Genomic DNA, 19,465 nt, shown 5'->3' with positions numbered 1-19,465 from the left:
CGAAGGTAAAATTCTTCAACTCAAAAAGCAAATTTCCCAGTTGGCACATGACACATGCACACATATGTGCACACGTGATGCCGTCTTCTAACGCCCCCTCCAGCCCCGTCATCGGCCCCGGCACCGCGCCCCTGCCCCCCTCGGCCCCCTCGGCCCCCCGGCCCACATGGCCCACGTGGCTGTTTTGCAGAACGGGGTCGTGTCCCTCATCGACTGCACCCTGCTGGAGGAGCCGGAGAGCGCGGAGGAGGAGGGTGAGTGTGGGGCTGCCGTGTGCGTGTCGCCCGCACAGACCCACACGCTCTCCCACGGCTGGCCTGGTGGAGCTTGCTGGGAGGGTGGGGGCCCCTCGCCTGGACACGGGGAGCCCGGGGGCTGGGCCTTCAGGGCAGGAGCTCCTGGCCTGGCAGGTGACGGTCGATCCAGCTTCTCGGTTCTGTCCAAGCCCCTCAGGCCCTTGGACCAGCCGGCGCTGTTGGGTTTGGGGGTCGCAACATGGCAGTGGGCACCCCTCGTTTGCACGTCCATGTGTGACAAGCTCAAGGGCTCCTGGGGCCAGGGAGGCGCCTGCCCATCCCCGTCCTCTAGTGGAAAAGGACGGAATGTGGGGGCCACCGATAGAGAGCAGGGCCGGGGGCCCGAGAGAGGGACCACCCTGCAGCAGCCAGGAGGGGAGGCTGCCCAGGGGAGAAGGAGCCTCACGGAGGGCAGAGACCCCCATGCCGTGGAGTCCAGGGGGACTTCTCCCCCCAGACGTCAGAACTGGGGGATGGGGTCGCTGTTTTAGGGGCGGGTGGAGCCACCGCCATCTCCTATTGGGCCGAAGTTGGTCCTCGTCTCCCTCCTTCATGGACCCCAAGCCCAGGCCCAGAGACGCCCCCGGGATGCCCCGCCCTGCGGGACACACAGTCTCGGCCCCTCCCCAGATGGGGCCTCCTGGGCGGGGCTGTGTCCGAACCCCTCAGCCTCCCGCCCCAGCCCAGCTACACACACGTGTGACAGCACACACGTGCTCTCACACGACCACTGCGGGCCGCGCCGAGTGGCTCCCAGGGAGGGAGGTGCTCTCACCACTGCGCCTGCCTCAGTCCTGGCCACAGCTGGGCGGGGAAGCCCAGACGCAGGGGGATTGTGGGGCCTGGAGCTCTTTTCCCGCCTGGGCTGGGGAGGCGGGAGCACAGCCCCCCAACACCCACACAGACACCCCACTTCTCAGAGAAGCCAGCTCGATCCCAGCCAGAAACCCCACAATTCTCAAGTGTCACAGTTGGAAGGGACGAGAACCTCAGGCCAGCAGGCCCCATGCGTGTTGGGCAAGCATGTCTGAGCCCACACGGGGAAGGCCATGGCCCCACGGCCACATGGCCCTGGGCAGCAGAGCAGCCAACGCAGACCCTCCACAACACCCCCGCTGGGTGCACCCCCAGTTAGTGTGGCTGCCTTGGAAAGAGTCCCCAAGCCGTGGTCTTGGTCTTCCCAAGTAAACAGCCATCAAGAATCAGGGGACTTTCAGGTCAAGAGCAGCAATAAAAACACTCGGACTTTACTTTTGATTTGGGGAGTGACTGGCCCAGTCCATAGAGTCTAAGATCTCGAAGTTCCTTGTCTGGCTGGTGCTACGTGGGGTTCACGGGAGGGCCTGAGGCCCCTTCCTGTCCCGGCTTGGCCGCTGTGCGGGACCTCGGCTGCCCCTGGGTGCGAGGCGGGCGGAGGGTGGACTCCGATTCCTAAAGGCTCTTCCAGCTCTGGGTCCGGAACCATCCCTGCCTGGCTAAGAGCTACTTCCGCATCCAGGTCTTAGTTTTTCCATCTTTGAAACGGGGACGCCCCACTCAGGAAAAGAATATTCTGAAAGTGGCAGCAAGTGGCCCGGTGCCTCAGCAGGCAGAACCTCCGCCAGGTGCAGGACAGGGGCCACCCAGACGTGTCCCAGCCCAGAAGGGGCCACACTCACTCTGCTAATGTCGTGTCTTGCAACCGGAAGCCAAAGGAGTGGGCCAGGACGGGGACCACCTGGACTTCAAGATCGGCGTGGAGCCCAAGGACTCACCACCCTTCACCGTCATCCTGGTGGCCTCGTCCAGGCAGGAGAAGGCTGCATGGACCAGTGACATCAGCCAGGTGGGCAGCGCTCCCCGTTCCTGAAAGCAGGGGGTCTCTTCATACCTAGCCTGGTTGGGGCCTGGCTGGGGCAGTGACAGGGACGGGGCCTGCTGGGCGGCCTCCCAGGAGAGGGGTCCAGACCCCTGTGGATCTAGTCATGTCCTTGACGCTGGACCTCAGGGGCCAGTGACGGGTCCATGCCAGATGCACCCATCTTGCCAGCAGCCCGGCAAGCAGGCGCCATCCCCGGGTTGCAGACAGGGAGACTCAGACTCACGCAGGTCGAGTGAGCCCCCAGGGTCATGCATCCGGGCTCTGACCTCTGGCCGAATCCAGAGGATGCCCCTGCCCTGCCCCCACCAGGACAGCACCCTGGAAGTTGGGGACCGAGTGTCGGGTGGGGCGGGGCGAGCCAGGCTCTGACCTGTCCTCCCTCGGTTCCAGTGCGTGGACAACATCCGGTGCAACGGGCTCATGATGAACGCGTTTGAAGAAAACTCCAAGGTCACGGTGCCCCAGATGATCAAGTAAGTGCTCTCGACCCCCCAGGCCAGGCTGCGTCCCAGAACGGAGGCCACACGGGGACAGCTGGGACACGGGGACGGGCCAGCCACCAGGGTGCAAAGATGCTGGGGTTCATCTTTGGGGGTTTTTGACGTTTGCTTGTTTGTTTTAAGTTGATGTGTATTTGGATGACTGCTTTGGCTTGGTTTTGTCGTGGTTTATCTGTGGTGCACATGCGGATTGTTTTTGTTTTAGGCTGATTAAAATATAACATCAGTCGGAGGCTGAGGCGGGAGGGTCACGGTGAGCTAAGGCCGCGCCTCCGCACCCCGGCCTGGGTGACGGAGCACGAGGTCCTGTCTCAGGGAAAAATATTAACATTAGTAATGAAGCTTTATGCACTCTGTTTATAACTATCTTTCTTTTTCTAATTATAAAATCAATACATAGAACATTTCAAAAACCAAGACCCAGGCTCCAGGGCTGGGGTGTTTGTTTGCAGGACCCCCGGGGGCGAGGGGCTCGTGTCCTGCTGAGCCCAGCTCCGGGGATGGGGCGCCCTCACCTGCTCCAGGTGCGACTCTGCTCCCATGGTCTGTGCCCTCCCCTCGCTGCGCCCTCCTTCCTGCCCCACCCACGGCCCCCTGGCGCTCTGGCCTCCGTCCTGGCCTCTGGCTTCTGCCCCTGCCCGAGGCTCACCCGGTGCTCGCCGGGCCCCGCTCCCACCTGGGCTGCGCTGCCCACAGCCTGTTTGCTGTCAAGAGTGCACGCTGGGGCCGCACACACAGCCCTACTTGACGTGTGGCAGTAACCGCGTTCCCGCCCATGGCCAGTCCAAGGACAGGTCGGCACCCTGAGCGCTCGACACGCCTGCCGTGAGCCGGGCAGCGTCAGGCGCCGGGACTTCCACGCTCCTGCCATAGTCGGTGCGGTTCCGTCCCCTCCTGGGACTGTATCGCGGAACAGCCAGACGTGGGGGGTGCCGGGGGGAGGGGGGGAAAGTCCGGACTTGAAGGCCACAGCCCTGGTCCCAGTCCCGGCTCCAGTGTGACCGTGGACAAGTCACTCGACCTCTCTGAGCTTGGGTTTCTCGCTTCGTGCGTGGAGGACGTGGTGGTTCCCGTCTACCCACCGCCTAGATTTATTTCAACGACCAAACGAAAACCACAAGTGAATGACCGTGAGGTGCAGGGTGAGTCCCTCCTGCTCATCTTCTGGAAGGAGTGCACATTGGGACGGTAAAATGAGCAGATAAAACGGAAGTGAAGTCACTGGTGGGAGAAAGATAAAACTGTGAACCATGATGGTGACACAGTGAATGGAACGTCCCCCTGAAAGTTACGCCAGGGACCTGCTTGCCTCGGCTTCCCTCCCGGTGGCTCCCCTGGCAACACCCTCCTCCTGGGAGGAAGAGGAGGAGCCTCACGGGCTTGGTCCCCGGGGAGAGAGAGACACAGAGGAAGCTAACAGGAAACCAGTGCTGTGTGGCTGTAAATAGAGTCTACGTGACCCTTCGGGGCAGGCGGAGGGTTCGGAAGACCAGGGACTGATCCATCGCACAGCGGGGAAGGCGTCCCGGGGAAGAGGACCTCGGAGCTGTCTCGAGGATCAGCTGGAGTCTCTCTGTGGGGGGGGAAGGGCGTCCTAGGACAGGGAACAGCGTGAACGTCGGTTCCGAGGCAGGAAAGTGCGCGGTGTGTTTGGGGCATGACAGAGTCCCACGGGGCTGCAGGGTCGGCGGCAGTGACGTGTCATGCAGGCAGTGACCTTGATGCCACTGTGGTCTCCAGGTCCTCCGGCAGGCGGACTATTCCAGAGCCCTTGGAACAGCAAGGCTCACAGACCGAATTAAGGTGCATAACCAGTGTCTGGCGGGAACCAGGGAAGGACGTGGGACGGTGGATGAGGCCAGGCCGTGTGTGGCAGAGGCCACGCCACCTGCGTCCCGGTCACACAGGGTGCGTTGGGCACACTCCTCTCCCTGCCACACCAGCCTTCCCTGCGGAGGGAGTGAGCCTGCGCTGGAAGATGCTTAGGCCCATGGCATGTGCCCGCCCCGCCCCCTCCCAGGAGCAGGGCAGGTGTGCCCGCCCCTCCCAGGAGCAGGGCAGGTGTGCCCGCCCCTCCCAGGAGCAGGGGCAGGTGTGCCCGGCCGCCCCCTCCCAGGAGCAGGGCAGGTGTGCCCGGCCGCCCCCTCCCAGGAGCAGGGCAGGTGTGCCCGGCCGCCCCCTCCCAGGAGCAGGGGCAGGTGTGCCCGCCCCTCCCAGGAGCAGGGGAAGGTGTGCCCGGCCGCCCCCTCCCAGGAGCAGGGCAGGTGTGCCCGGCCGCCCCCTCCCAGGAGCAGGGGAAGGTGTGCCCGGCCGCCCCCTCCCAGGAGCAGGGCAGGTGTGCCCGGCCCTCCCAGGAGCAGGGCAGGTGTGCCCGGCCCTCCCAGGAGCAGGGCAGGTGTGCCCGGCCCTCCCAGGAGCAGGGCAGGTGTGCCCGGCCGCCCCCTCCCAGGAGCAGGGCAGGTGTGCCCGGCCGCCCCCTCCCAGGAGCAGGGCAGGTGTGCCCGGCTGCCCCCTCCCAGGAGCAGGGGCAGGTGAGCCCAGAGAGCAGCCCGGCTTCCGTCTGCACTGGGTAGGGGACACTGAGGGCCAAGACGGGCATTGCCGGCGGGGCTGACTTTAGACTTCAGGAATGTTGAGTGTCCACGGGCTGCGTGAGTGTTTGGTGCCTGTGAGTGTTTAGTGCCGTGTGTGGCTCTGGCCATCCTGGCGACGCTGGGCTCTCCTGGCTGTGCGTGTCCAGCACGGCCGCCTGGCTGTCCCTCCTGCGCTTGGTGCCACCTCTCTCTCCTCCTGGTTTGTGCCTCTTGTTTTACAGCAAGGCTGGACCTTGCGGGGTGACACAGCCGACCACCTGTGTGCTGGACAGTGGGGCTGGGTGGGGCAGAGCCAGGCAGTGGGGACGGGACAGTGAGGACGGGGGCTTCGTGCCACAGGTCGCAGGGCCGTTCCCAGGACAGTGGCAGGCTCCTCGGTGGCCACCGGGATGGGGCAGTGGCTGGAGGAAGCCTTGGGGCTGAAGCTGGGGAGCCGTGGTCCTCCCTAGAAAGGCCCCCAAAGCCTGTGGGTTCCTGGCACAGCCTCCTGTTCTCAGACCGTGAGTCAAGAGCGTCCTGGTTTGTGGTTTGCGACACGTGTCCTCATTACTGCTGCTGCCCCTGCCACGCGTGCTGTCTCCGAGCAGAGCCCTGGGGGACGCGGCAGGTGCATCGTGGCACCCGCTGGGCCGGGTCTGCACAGCAGCCCAGCAGTGGCGGTCGGCCCACCTGCCTCGGTGCCCTGCCCCGTTCTGCAGACGGGGGACGCCGAAGACCGGAGCAGGTGTACACGACAGCGGGTCGCCAGAGGCACCGACACCAGCAGCAGCTGTGCGGTTGGAACAGAGAAGGGGAAGCCGTGTGGAAAGGGCAGGGCCTTTCCTGGACTTGTCCCTGCCCTGCAGGGGCAGGAGCCCAAGGAGAAGGTGCCAGAAGCGAACCCTGCCGGAGGGGTCCAGTGATCAGCGTCGGCCGCCGGGCCTGGCTGGCTGCTGCGTGAGGAGCTGCACTGGCTCCCCCTGGAGCACACAGGCCAACACGCCCAGCACACGCGTGACTCGGCTCAGCCCCGGAGACAGTGACGGAGACCTTCAGCCGCAGGCGGACGTGGCTCTGGTGACACCGCATGAGGCTGTTTGGTGACACCGCCAGCAGGAGCACGTCCCGCCGCCGGGGTCTCTCACCGCGGCTTCCCGGCAGTTTCCCGGCTTCCTGTTGGGATCTGCGGTAAAGGCCTTCTGTCTGCCGCCGCCGCCTCCATTTCTGCAGTTTGAGCTCTTTGCGCCTCCCGGGTCCCAGCGGCTCTCGCAGGGCTGAACGTGCCGCTCGCCGCGTTTCCTGGGGGCTGGTCCCTGCGTGCCGGCCGGCGAGTCACCGATCTGTCTTCCCGCCCAAGAAACCTCCTGACCTCAGAGCACCCCCTTCAGTTGCTTCCTGAGGGTCCGTAGATGCAGCAAATCTTCTCCTGAAATAAAACCGGCATTTCTGAAACGCCCCCTGCCCTGCAGCGGAGCCGGCCTGGGCGGGGGCGTCGCTGTGCTCCCGGCTCGGCCTCCGCGCTGCAGGGTCGTCAGGCAGCCCCGCGCTCTGCTCTGTCCGTGTTCCCTCGTCCCCAGAAGGAATCCCTGTTGCCCTGCTCGCCAAAGACACCTGATAAAGCTTGTGTATTCATCAATATTTCAAATCCCAGGGATGTGTCCACAGAAGATTCCTTCAGCAAGTGCCAAGGCGAGGCCATGTGCCGCTCACCAGCTCCGCGCCGTCTGCCTCCCGAGAGCCGGCGCCTCGGACCAACCTCCCCTCGCTGCCTGCGCCCGGCCCTGGAGTCGGTGATTCTAGCAAATGCCGGGAAAGTCTCGTGAGGCAGATCTTGCCATTTCCATTTTACAGAGGGGGAAACTGAGGCCTTGTCCAAGGACACACAGGGAACAAGGCTGCAGGTGACGCCGGTGCCATGTTCTCCCCACACACCGCAGGTGTGGAGCCTCCTACAGGCCAAACCCGTATTTTTAAGAATTTCCCCCGTGAGCTCCTCGTGACGAGCTTGCCAGGCTCTTCCTGCCGATGCTGAGTGTGTTCATCCGCTCGCTGGCGTGTCCCCCCAGCCACGTCCCCCCCAGGACAGGACGATCTGGGGCAGCTGCCAAGCGCGCATAAAGCAACTAGGTGAGGTCCGGTCATCGGTGCTAATGAATGAGGAAAAGGAAGGAGATGGAGTGAGCACTAGATTTGACCCCGATTCTTGGTGCCAAACAGAAAGTAGAACATGGTGGTAAAGATTTGGGGTCCAGAGCGTGCAAACCCCCCATTGTGCAAGACCGTGACAGACCCCGCCGTGGTGGCCGTGGCTTGGCCGCCAGCAGGCGCCGTGGCTCCGCCACGTTCGGGGCAGCTGGTCCCCACGACGGCCGGCGGAGGCCGCAGACCACAAGCTCACGCAGTCGTGACCGAGAAGGCTTGTGCAGGGCAGACCGGGCTCGGCCGGCAGCACCCGGCAAACTGTCCTTGTCTCCCGGCAGCCGCAAGCAGGTCCAACACCATGTCCTGGTCCTGCACCCATCCGCAGGGACCCCGGGCTGTGAGGAACACACGGCGCGAACCTCGCGTCACGGTTCCGTGAACGGGGCTCCTGTCTATCCTGTGCACTCAGCGATACGCTACACGTCTCCTAGTGTGTGACGTCTCTCTGGTGTCACTAACGCTGGTTCTCTGACGCCGGGTTTTGAGGTGTTGGGAAGAAACCGTTGCAGCCCTTCTCGAGTGTCACCTCAAGCCTCCCTGTCCTTCGCTGGGCGTGGGGGACACGGTGACGCGCAGGGAGCCGCCTGGGGGAAGGGCATCGTGGGCTCAGACACCCACAGGCCCTCGTCACCTCCGCGTCCTTCGTCCCCAGGTCCGACGCCTCCCTGTACTGCGACGACGTGGACATCCGCTTCAGCAAGACCATGAACTCCTGCAAGGTGCTGCAGATCCGCTACGCCAGCGTGGCGCGGCTGCTCGAGCGGCTGACCGACCTGCGCTTCCTGAGCATCGACTTCCTCAACACCTTCCTGCACTCCTACCGCGTGTTCACCTGCGCCGCCGTCGTGCTGGACAAGCTCATCACCATCTACAGGAAGCCCATCAGCGCCATCCCCGCCAGGTGGCTGCGCCCCGCCCCACACACCTGCCCCCCACACACCTGCCCCCCACACACCTGCCCACACACACCTGCCCACACATACCTGCCCACACACACCTGCCCTCCACACACCTGCCCACACACACCTGCCCCCCACACACCTGCCCCACACACACCCGCCCCCCGCGTGCACCCACGCACCCACACGCACCCACCCCACACACCTGCCCCCCACACACCTGCCCCACACACACCTGCCCACACACACCTGCCCCCGCATACACCTGCCATCCACACACCTGCCCACACACACCTGCCCCCCACACACCTGCCCCACACACACCTGCCCACACACACCTGCCCACACACACCTGCCCCCCACACACCTGCCCCCCACACACCTGCCCACACACACCTGCCCCCCACACACCTGCCCACACACCTGCCCACACATACCTGCCCCACACACACCTGCCCACACATACCTGCCCACACACACCTGCCCCCCACACACCTGCCCCACACACACCTGCCCCACACACACCTGCCCCCCACACACCCGCCCCCCGCGTGCACCCACGCACCCACACGCACCCACCCCACACACCTGCCCCACACACACCTGCCCCACACACACCTGCCCACACACACCTGCCCCCGCATACACCTGCCATCCACACACCTGCCCACACACACCTGCCCCCCACACACCTGCCCCACACACACCTGCCCACACACACCTGCCCACACACACCTGCCCCCCACACACCTGCCCCCCACACACCTGCCCACACACACCTGCCCCACACACACCTGCCCACACACCTGCCCACACATACCTGCCCCACACACACCTGCCCACACATACCTGCCCACACACACCTGCCGGGCCCAGGGAGGCTGAGCTCTGCATAGGAGAGCTGGGGGGTGCACACCCCCCCAGGAGCAAGCCTGCCTGTGAGGAGCACAGAGTGTGGGGGGCGCAGGACGTGGGGGGCTCAGGGTGTGGGGGCGTACTTGTCTTACCCCCGCTCTCCCCTCTGAGCCCCTCCCGGGAGCCTGGGGTCCCACCCTTTGCCCAGGGACGGGCGGCCCCACTTTCTCCACACACGAAAGGAGAGAACAGGGGGACGGGAGGGAGGAGGGAGGAGGGAAGGGAGGACGAGTCTGGTCCCTGCTCGGCTAGCAGGACGGAGCCCCCTTGGCACACGGGGGGGGGGGGCGCAGCGTAGCAGGGTGGGCAGCCCCAGCCTTGGCTTCCAGGCCGCCTTCCCCAACTGCCATCGCGCCAGCTGGGCCCAGATGGCCGAGGGACCCGCCCTGGCTCCAGGAGTCAGGGCTGGGGTAGGGGGGACCTCGTCTCTTCAGCAGCTCTCGTCTGAGTCTGGGTGACAGGCAGACCCTCCCGCCATCCTCACTTCTCTGCCCCAACCGGAGCTCCAGGGCTGCCCCCAGCGGGACGGGGGTCACTGTGGACCCAGGGTCCCTGCGGGGGGAATTCTGAGGGCAGAGACACCCCCAGCGCCCCTCGCCCCATGGTGCCCAAATGCACCCCCATCCCCACCCCTGCTCCCGCGCCCGCACCTCAGGCCTCAGGCAGGGCAGGAGCTTCCGGAACCTCAGTGATCAGCTTCCCAGGCCCCGAGAAAGCAGGAAACCCACCCCATCCAGGACGGCTTCTCGCCCACAAAGTAACCGCAGTCACTCCCGGGGCCACGCCACCCCACAGCAGAGAGAGGCAGGTTCAAGTCCAGCTCTCAGCCCCGTGGCCCTGGCCACGTCACTTCCGAGCCTCAGTTTCCTGTCCGTGACGTGGGGATGAGAGTAGCTACCTCCTGCGGCCACAGCGCGGGTCAGGAGGCCGGGTTGGGAGGCCAGGCCGGTCCGTGCTTAGCGCAGGGCAGACGCCCGGCATGGGCGCCGTGGTCTGCCTCGTGAGGACCTATCTTCTCTCCTGCCGGGAGGGTGGGGGGCACGGGCTGCTGGGAGACCCCACGTTCAGTTCCCCTCCCCCCAAGTCTGCACGGGAGGCCAATCAAGTCCCGCGGTGGGATGGAAGGAACCGGGGTTTAGAGTCGGAGGAGTCAGACTCGTCACTCCCTGTCTCTGGGCTCAGCTTCCTCAGCCGCAGAACATGCCGGGACCTCTCGGAGGCTGAGGTCGGGGGGCATAGGCGGGCGCGGGCCTTGTGCAGGATGGGGGGCTTCGCGAGCCTGCACATCAGGGGACCCCGAGCACCTTGGGTCAGACGCTGCCGCAGAGGCCCCGAGTCCCGCCCAAACCGCGGGGAGCAGGACACTCGCCGTCCCTGCCCTGGGCCCTGGGCCGTCTGCTCACGGGGTCCCTGCTCGGAGGATCAGCCCCGCGTCTCGGGGATTGAGGGAAGGGGGCGCCCTGGCCGCCTCCCTGAGTCCCCGGACACGGCCCCGGCCTCCCCCGACTGTCCTCGTCACCCTGCCTCCCCGCAGGTCGCTGGAGCTGCTGTTTGCCAGCGGCCAGAACAACAAGCTTCTGTACGGCGACCCCCCCAAGTCCCCCCGCGCCACCCGCAAGTTCTCCTCGCCGCCGCCGCTGTCCATCGCCAAGACGTCGTCGCCCAGCCGCCGGCGCAAGCTGTCCCTGAACATCCCCATCATCACGGGCGGCAAGGCCCTGGACCTGGCCGCGCTGGGCTGCAGCCCCAACGGCTGCGCCGGCGTGTACTCCGCCATGTCGCCCTTCAGCAAGGCCACGCTGGACACCAGCAAGCTCTACGTGTCCGGCGGCTTCGCCAGCAAGATTCCCGACGAGGGCGACGCCGCCCCCGAGAGGCCCGAGGACCCCGCGGCGCCCGGCAAGCAGAGTGAGTGGACGCCCGGGCGGAGCTCCAGCCTCAACCCCACCCGCAACGCCTCGGGCTGCTCCTCCTGCCCCACAGGGCGGGGGACAGAGGTTTTGTGTCCCGGCAGGGGGCACCGTGCGTCTGCTCAGGTCTGAGAAGCCCTGACAGAGCAGAAGCCACCCTGGAGAGTTACGGTGCCCTTTAGCACGTGAAAGGTGCTGATAAGTCCTGCAGCAAAGAGAGCCGTTAAACTTTCTTCAGTCTGCACGTCCCAGATTGACTCTGGCGTCAGTAAATTATAGGCATGAATTTTAAAATCAGTGAATAACTGAGAAAAACAAAATTATTTCTCTTTTTCCTCCCAGGCTCAGAAGTCTCCGTGAGGGAAGAGTCAGACGTTGATCAAAACCAGAGTGACGACGGAGATGCCGAAACGTCACCCACCAAATCCCCAACGACACCAAAGTCAGTCAGAAGCAAAAACCCCTCAGGTACAGCTCCCTGGCCCGGACGGGGGTCGGGGACAGCCGTGGCCAGGCAAGCAGAGGACAGGGGTGTCCCCGCACGCCGCGTGGGCGACTCCTGACAGCAGGGGCCACTCTCAGGCTTCCTGACCCCGAGCGGCGGTGGGTGCTGGGGCGGGGGGGCGGGGGGGTTCCCCATCTGTCGGCCTCAACCACTTACCCCCGCGCATGCGCAGCGGGGCCGGCGCCAGACGCGTCCGCGGACGCCGCTGCGTCCGAGGCGTTTGCTGGGGCCCCGCATCGCCCCGCAGCCCTGCACAGGGGCCGGGTTCCCATAAGGGAAATGACCCCGCGCGGGGTCACGTTGCCCCCGACAGCCCAGACCTGCGGTCCCGGAGGGGCCTTGCGACGCCGTCTTGGTGTCCGGGTCCCATCACGCCCCTGCCTGCCCCGCAGGTGGGAGGTGCCCGGGGCCTCCCCTCCTCGGCCGCCTCCCCGCGCCCCGCGCCCCCCTGCCCCGGCCTGCGGGAGAAACCGGGTGGGTCGGGCCGCCGGGCCTCGGGGACAACCGCGTCTCAGGCCCGCGGAACCGATCCCCGCGGAGCCGGGTCTCAGAAATAGGCTCTGCGTCCTTCAGATAAACGGCTCGTGCCTCACAGCGCGAGCTCTGCCGCTGTGTCCCCAGTGGGGGCTGCTTTCCAGACACTCACAGGGTGAAGCTAAAGGCTTCCGGAGTCGCTTCTACCACGATCACCACTGAGGAAAAGCTAGTATAAATAGCGATGATATTCCATGGCATTTATACAGCTTTGCATCAAATACAAAGTATTTTCATCTGTGTTATCGCCTTAATCTTTGTATCCACCTTTTGAAGTGGGTATTGTCCCTGTTACCCTGAGACCCAGAGAGGTTAAGTAACTTACCCAAGGTCACACAGCTAGTAAGGGGTCGGGGAGAATTTTAACAGGGTAGATGGACTCCAAGTGCAGTGCTCTCTCCACCCCACCTGCCCATGAGCCTGTCGGTGTGACCTGTGGATGTCAGACGTCGGACAGGTCATGTGCCCGTTGCACACAGGCTGCAGGGTGAGAAAGCGTGTGGTGTGGTCCACAAGCCGCCCCGTGTCCCGCCGGCCTGAGGGTGCCGGGGCTGGGAGCTGCGAGAGGCCGAAGGGGAGGTTGGAGGCTCCTCAGCGGCAGGAGGCAGCCGGGCCTCCGCTCTCCGGGGCGGCCCTGGGGCGTCGCGGCCTGACCCTTCCCGGGGACCATAACGGGACAGGCGCCCACCCCACGTGCCCCGACCCCGACCCCGGGCCCCGCCCTGAGGCTGCTCCCGACCAGGCCCGCTGACTCAGGCCGGGCTGTGTCCGCAGAGTTCCCGCTCTTCTCCTACAACAACGGGGTCGTCATGACCTCCTGCCGCGAGCTGGACAACCACCGCAGTGCCTTGTCCGCCGCCTCCGCCTTCGCCATAGCGACCGCGGGCGCCAACGAGGGCGCCCCCAACAAGGAGAAGTTCCGGCGGATGTCGCTGGCCAGCGCAGGTGCGTGGCGGCTGCGCTCGCAGGGTCCCCCCGAGATCAGCCCCCGCCTGAGGCTGCGGCAGGTGACGGCAGTCGCGGCCCGACCTGCCGCCTGGTGTCTAGTACGCCGCCAACGGCACAGGCGCCTCCTGGTAACGGCGCCCACCCCCGGCCTCCCTGCCCCGCCCACACCCCAAACTCTTCCTGCAGTCTTGGGGACCCCCTGCCTGGGGCCCCTTCCCTTCCCTCCCGCTCGCTGCCCGACTTCCGCTCAGGGTAAAGCCCGCGGGAGCCTCTGTCGCCCCCACCTGCCACCCCCGCTTCCGCTTCCACAGCCTTGGTCCCGCAGAGGGGGCTGGAGCGGGGCCCACAGCGCTCTGGTCCTGGGGGGGGGGGCGCATGGCCCTGCGGCCCTTTGGGGGAGACCCCGACAGCTGGAGCATCTGGGAGAGGCACGAGTGGACCGTGTCCACGGAGAGTGTGGCGTCTGCTACGGCTCCGAAGTTGGCTGTTAGATACTGTGTCGGGCCCCTGCCCATGGCCTCCCGCCCAGCTCAGCCAGGTCTGAGCGTTGGTTCCAGACGGGGGTCGAGCTGTTTCTTGTCCTCACATGTCCCCTGTTCCCTCTGCCGTGTGCCACCAGGCTTCCCCCCCGACCAGAGGAACGGAGACAAGGAGTTTGTGATCCGCAGAGCGGCCACCAACCGCGTCCTGAACGTGCTCCGCCACTGGGTCTCCAAGCACGCGCAGGTGGGCGGGGTCCTCCCACACCGGCCCCCAGGAAGCGGCTGGGGGCAGAGAGAGCTGATGGCCAATGGGGGTGGGGGCAGTGCCGCCATATATTCCCGGAAGGCCCTGCTCGCGGGTCCCAGGAGGGAATCGAGGTCGGTCCAGGGGCCGCTGTCCACCCACCTGTCTGCAGCAGGTGCAGCTGGTCTGTGCCCCCCAGCCGGGGTGCGGCAGCCGAGCGCTGGTCCCGCCCCTGCCCCAGTCCTTCGCCTCAGACCCTCTGTGCCCTGGGAGCCTGCTGCTCCCGCCACGCGGCCAGCAGAGGCGCACTGAGGCAGGGCAGCCCGCCGTGGGCAGACACAGAGACTGCAGCTCCCTCCTCTGGCCTGGCCCCGGCCACTGCCCGGCAGTTGGCAAACAGTAGCCAGAGTCACCATCACATCTTCCCGTAGGACTTTGAGACCAACGAAGAGCTCAAGTGCAAGGTGATCGGCTTCCTGGAGGAGGTGATGCACGACCCGGAGCTCCTGACCCAGGAGCGCAAGGCGGCTGCCAACATCATCAGGTGAGTCCGGGAGGTGACAGGCCCCTCTCAGGCAGGGGACACCCGGCAGGGTGTGCCGGGGTGGAGATGCGCCCAGGCCCGGAGCCTCCTGGGGCCCACACCCCTTCACAGCCAGGCTTGGGTGTGGGGAGCACATTGTCCCCCACCCCGTGCCCACCCCAGGCCCCACCCCCCACATCCCACAGGGCTGGGGGGAAGCACTTTGGCCTGACATTGAGGGTCCACCCTCATTTCCCGGCTCGGCCCTGCACCCCCCTCCTCTGTCCTCGCTCGACACAGCTGCTGGGCTATAGCCTCCGTCTGGCTGAGGCCTGGCCTTGGGGCGGCCCTGTTCCCGCAGACCGAGCAACTCTCCCACGAGTCCTCGTTCCACGCACACCAGGAGCACCTGCTGCAGGCCCCGCCCCGTACTGGTCCCCGCCCTGCCCCGCCCCACGGGCTCCCTGCCCTGCCAGGGGATGGGGCAGCCGTCCCCACAGCCAGACAGACGCGGCACCTCCCAGCCAGGAGGGTCAGGACGGCAGGAAGAAAGCAGGACGAGAGCCCAAGGGTGTGGGGGGCCAGCCAGCAGGGGGGAGGGGGCTGCCCAGGAGGTGTGGGGGGCTCACCTGCCCCTCGTCCCCAGGACGCTGACCCAGGAGGACCCGGGTGACAACCAGATCACGCTGGAGGAAATCGTGCAGATGGTGAGCGGGTTGCCCTCCCCTCCTTCCCACCCAGGACTCCCGGCCGGCACAGCCACAACTTGTGTCTATTTCCTGTGGCTGCTGTGACCAAGTGCCACCAACAGGGCAGCTTAAATGACAGAATTTGTTCTCTCACGATCCAGAGGGCAGAGTGTGAAATGAGGGTGTCGGCTGGACCTGCTCCCGCTGAAGGCTCTGGGGGCCCCGGCTGGTGGCTGCCTCCGTGGCCGTGTGGCTGTGCCTTCCCCACGTGGCTGCACCGTCTTCCCTCCGAGCACATCTGTCCCTGCGCCCAAATTTCCCTTTTCTAAGGACCCCAGTCATGTGGGGCCAGGGCCCACCCAGGGACCTCGCCTTGACTCCGTCCACCGAGCCTCGTCCCCGAGCACAGGCGTCTCCGTGGCCGTGGGGGGGGCTCCCGGCACCTCCCTCGATGCCAACCCGCAGGTGCTCACGTCCCTGCTACAGAGCAGTGCAGTGTTTGCACGTGACCCACGCGTGTCCTCCCGCACACTCGCCACCTCTGGGTTACCGGTGACCTCGAAACGATGCCCACACGGCACCGCACCTGGGTGGAGTCAAGGTCGTGCGTGGCGAACTCAAGTTTTGCTTTTTGGAACTTTATGGAATTTTTTCCCCAAATATTTTCAATCTGCAACTGGTGGAATCCATGGAAGTGGAGTCCGTGGACACAGGGGCCACTGTGAGGCCACATGCTTGGGTGCGGGGCCAGGACTCCGACACGCGCTTCACCGGGGCCACATTGGACCCGTGATGCCCCCCTTCCCTGTGCTCCACCCTTTGTCCCCGTCACTGCCCTTGTCCCCGGGCTGTCTCTTGCTGTCTCGGGGGCGGGCGGAAGGAAGGACCAGGCTGCGGGGCCTGTGGCTGGCGCCAAGCACAGCCCTGATGGGCTCCGTCAGCGCAGACGGGCTGGGGGCCGGGGGCTTGCGTGGCCCACCTAAGGCCGTGGCGAGAGCCTCGCTCACACTCAGGTCTGGCTGCCAGAGCGAGGCCTCCCGGCACGTTCCACCCCACCTGCCCAGGAGTGATGGCAGCAGGGACAGGGCTGTGCTCACCACGGGGGGCGCGAGCGGTGGGGGGCACTCCCCACAGAGCGCAGGAGCCAGAGCCTCACGATCCTGGCGTCGCAGGCTCAGGCGCTGTTTCCCGGGTTGGTGACGCCCACCCCGGGATGCCACTGCCAGCCGCCCTGCACCGCGCAGCCGGGATGCTCCCTGGAGGTGGAGACTGTGCCCCGTGGCTCAGCCCTTCAATCTGTTAAAAGTCTGCGGCAGGAGGACGTGGGGCTCTGGATTCTGACCCTCTCCCCTCCCCCCCACGACCCCTCCCCAGGGAGACACCTTGGAGCACCGGCCACACCCCCCGGGCAGATGGCCCTGGCAGGGACCCCACCTCCCCCAGCGTGGGCCCCCGGGCTGTGCAAACCCTGCAGGGAAGGGCAGGGCGCGGACGTGCCCACCTCCTGCCCGGAGAGGCACCTGCTTGGAGTGTTTGCCCCTCAGCAGCTCGAGGGCCCCTTGTGCCTTCCGGAACAGCCTGAGGCTCTTCTAGAACAAAGGCGGCTGAGCTGCCCGAGCCCTTTTGACCCGAGAGCCCCTCGCTGGCTGTGCGGTTTGCCAAAGCTGGGCAAGGCACGGAAGGTGCTGGTTCTGACCCTGCGCCCAGGGTCCCCTCTTCCCAGGCCGCACCCAGAGGAACAGAGGGACCCGGCAGGGGCCATTCCCGCCCGGCCCGGCCCTGGCAGTCGGCGTCCTGCCTCGGGAGGGAAGGGACCGAGCTGCACCCCCACGTTTGTTATTCATGGGGCCCCTCCCAAGCACTGGGGGAAACCCCCACGCAGGGTCCTTGCCCTGCCACTTGCCCCCCCCACATCCCCGAAAGCCCGGGGTCCCCGTCCCCACACTCCTGCACCTGGCATCTGCGCACACTCTCCCCTGCCCAGGCGGCTCCGCCAGGAAGCCCTCACCCCCAGCACACACAGGCTCCTTCCCTGCTGGGGTCCCTGCTCCACACCCGTGACTCGGAACCCCGGGGCCCGGGCTCCCCAGTCGGGCCGGTGTTTTCTGGTCTGAGAGTCTTGGTGTCTGGCGAGGGCCTGGCCGTGCGGCCTCGGGGCCCGTGCGCACAGGAAGCAGGAGGGAGGGGACCCCTGGCCGAGGGTGGCCCACTTCCCTGTGACCGGAGTGAACGTGAGAAGGCAGAAGTCACGGGGCACGAGGCGGCGTCTCCAGAGCCCGTGCTGCCCCCGTGACCGGCTGCCCACGCTGCTGCCTCGTGGGCCTGACTGCAGACCTTCCCCCAGGCCGACGGCGTCAAGGCCGAGCCCTTCGAGAGCCACTCGGCCCTGGAGATCGCGGAGCAGCTGACCCTGCTGGACCACCTGGTCTTCAAGAAGATCCCTTACGAGTAAGTGGTGCAGGTGCCGGACCCCCACTTCCCGCGCCCCCTCGGCAGCGTCCCGGGAGCCTGGGAAGTGGACGCCTGGGCCGCGTGGACCCCCACGGCGTGAGGCAGAAGCGAGAGTCCCCTGTCAGAAGGCAAGGCCCACGGCAAGGCCCGGTGTGCCCACCGCGCTGCACAGTGTGTGCCGAGCCTCCCACACCTTGTCCCACACCTCAGCCCCACGCACCCCTGCGAGGAGAGCACTGTCCTTATTCCCACTTCACAGATGGGGAAACTGAGGCCCCGAGATGGACAGGCTATGCCCAAAGCCACGCAGCGGGTAGAGGCAGAGCTAGACTTCAGCCCAGGGCTCCTTCCTCTCCAGAAAGTTCCTTCCTCAGAAATGACAGCCGCAAAGTGCAGAGAAACCAGGAAGGGCTGAAATCGGGAACGTGGGCCTCACCTCGCCCGCCCGGCCCCCCTCCCCGCAGGGAATTCTTTGGACAAGGCTGGATGAAGCTGGAGAAGAACGAGAAGACCCCGTACATCATGAAGACCACCAAGCACTTCAACGACGTGAGTTCCGGCAGCCGCGCCTTTCCGGGCTGTTCCCTCGGGGGAGGGACGTCAAGAGGCCGGTGGGGAGCAGGCTGTGCCCCCGCTGCAGCCAGACCCCGGGTCCCCTCCGGGCCACCCCCCACGCGGCCCTGGGCTGGACACATCAGCTCCGTCCCTGTCTCTTCTGCTAGTGGGGCCGACCCCTGAAGGGTCAGCCCAGCGTTGGCTCCTGAGGTCACCAGAGGCGTCACTCTGCAGCCAGGTTTCCTGAGGAGCCTGCGGCAGAGAGTGGAGGGAGGGAGGGAGTGAAGTCCTCCCCGTCAGGCTTCTTGGGCTTAGCCTGAGCTCGGCGTTGAAACACGCAGCACCTGGCTGCTGCTCCCCAGTCCTTTGCCCTTGTTTCCCCGTCCTCACGGTCGGCAGCGCCGGCCGGAGCCTCCAGGGCCAGGACCAGGGAAGGCCGGTGAGGTGCCAGGGCCAGGACCGAAGGGTCCCCCCGCCCTGCACCGCAGGCTGGTGCCTGACCTGCGTCACCCGAGCCCGTCTCTTCCAGGACCGGGACAGAGCCGGGGAGGGTGCGCCTTGTGCCTGGTGTTAGAGGGAAGCGTCTAGTGTTTCCGCGTAGGATGATGTTCGTTTCTTTACCAAGTTTTTACAACTTCCTTTCTATGATATTTCCTGTGTGCTAATGGTTTGTACCATGAATGAACACTGACTTTTATCACATTTTTTCTATGAATAGTATATTGAGGTGGTCATGTGATTTTTTTGCTTTAATCTGTCGCTATGGTAAAGGACAGTTCAACATTCTTCCTAATAGTCCAACGCCCTTGCGTCCCAGGGAAAAACCCAGTGTGGCACGTTAAGCAAGCGGCTGTGTGATTTGTGCTTCTGGTTTCAGCCACCTCTGCTGTGCTGCGAAGGCAAAGTCGGCTGCGTGGGCTAAGTTGGCAGGTGTTCGTTGTACCCCTTTTCTCTGGAAGATTTGACTGATCTGTTCATTTAAAAATTAGTATAACTGTTATGGAAAACTATTTTTAAGTTCAGTGTTCTTTTGATGGGAAAAATTTCAAGTAAGTGGCATAATACAGGTCCTATCTTGTGTTTTCATTCCTTCCTGACTCTCTTAAGCAGGAAGTAGTTCCATTCTTAAGTAGTTTTGCAATCCAGCCTCTGTCGCCGGGCTGGAATGCAGCGGCGAGATCACAGCTCACTGCAGCCTCCAATCCTGGCCTCAAGTGATCCTCCTGCCTTGGCCTCCCACAGTGCTGGGGCTACAGGCATGAGCACCCACATATGTTCTTGATGTACATCCTTTAGAAATCATTTTTGAGAAGATTTCTTGGTGGTAAAGCCTTATAATTTTTATTCATCTGTAAATGTCCTTTTACCACCTTTTTTA

The 19,465-nt window shown here is 65.1% G+C and overlaps 1 protein-coding gene across 2 annotated transcripts in view; it reads left to right on the top strand.

The window, feature by feature from the left end:
- The window catches only part of RASGRF1 (Ras protein specific guanine nucleotide releasing factor 1), an 82,887-nt gene that overhangs the window by 44,812 nt on the left and 18,610 nt on the right, over window positions 1–19,465 (top strand). The window contains exons 11-23 of one of the 2 annotated variants that reach the window (XM_069466516.1): window positions 191–254; window positions 1,985–2,121; window positions 2,548–2,630; window positions 7,633–7,671; window positions 8,085–8,339; window positions 10,778–11,154; window positions 11,499–11,624; window positions 12,970–13,140; window positions 13,763–13,869; window positions 14,301–14,413; window positions 15,039–15,099; window positions 17,426–17,529; window positions 17,997–18,081. In XM_069466516.1, the coding sequence (XP_069322617.1) occupies window positions 191–254; window positions 1,985–2,121; window positions 2,548–2,630; window positions 7,633–7,671; window positions 8,085–8,339; window positions 10,778–11,154; window positions 11,499–11,624; window positions 12,970–13,140; window positions 13,763–13,869; window positions 14,301–14,413; window positions 15,039–15,099; window positions 17,426–17,529; window positions 17,997–18,081 (1,722 nt within the window). The remainder of the gene's footprint in view (window positions 1–190; window positions 255–1,984; window positions 2,122–2,547; window positions 2,631–7,632; window positions 7,672–8,084; window positions 8,340–10,777; window positions 11,155–11,498; window positions 11,625–12,969; window positions 13,141–13,762; window positions 13,870–14,300; window positions 14,414–15,038; window positions 15,100–17,425; window positions 17,530–17,996; window positions 18,082–19,465) is intronic. The other variant, XM_069466515.1, reaches the window with a different exon arrangement.

Source organism: Eulemur rufifrons, chromosome 3 (genome assembly GCF_041146395.1).
Source record: "Eulemur rufifrons isolate Redbay chromosome 3, OSU_ERuf_1, whole genome shotgun sequence".
NCBI classification, from domain to species: Eukaryota; Metazoa; Chordata; class Mammalia; order Primates; family Lemuridae; genus Eulemur; species Eulemur rufifrons.
This window is presented reverse-complemented; position numbering and strand designations above follow the sequence as displayed.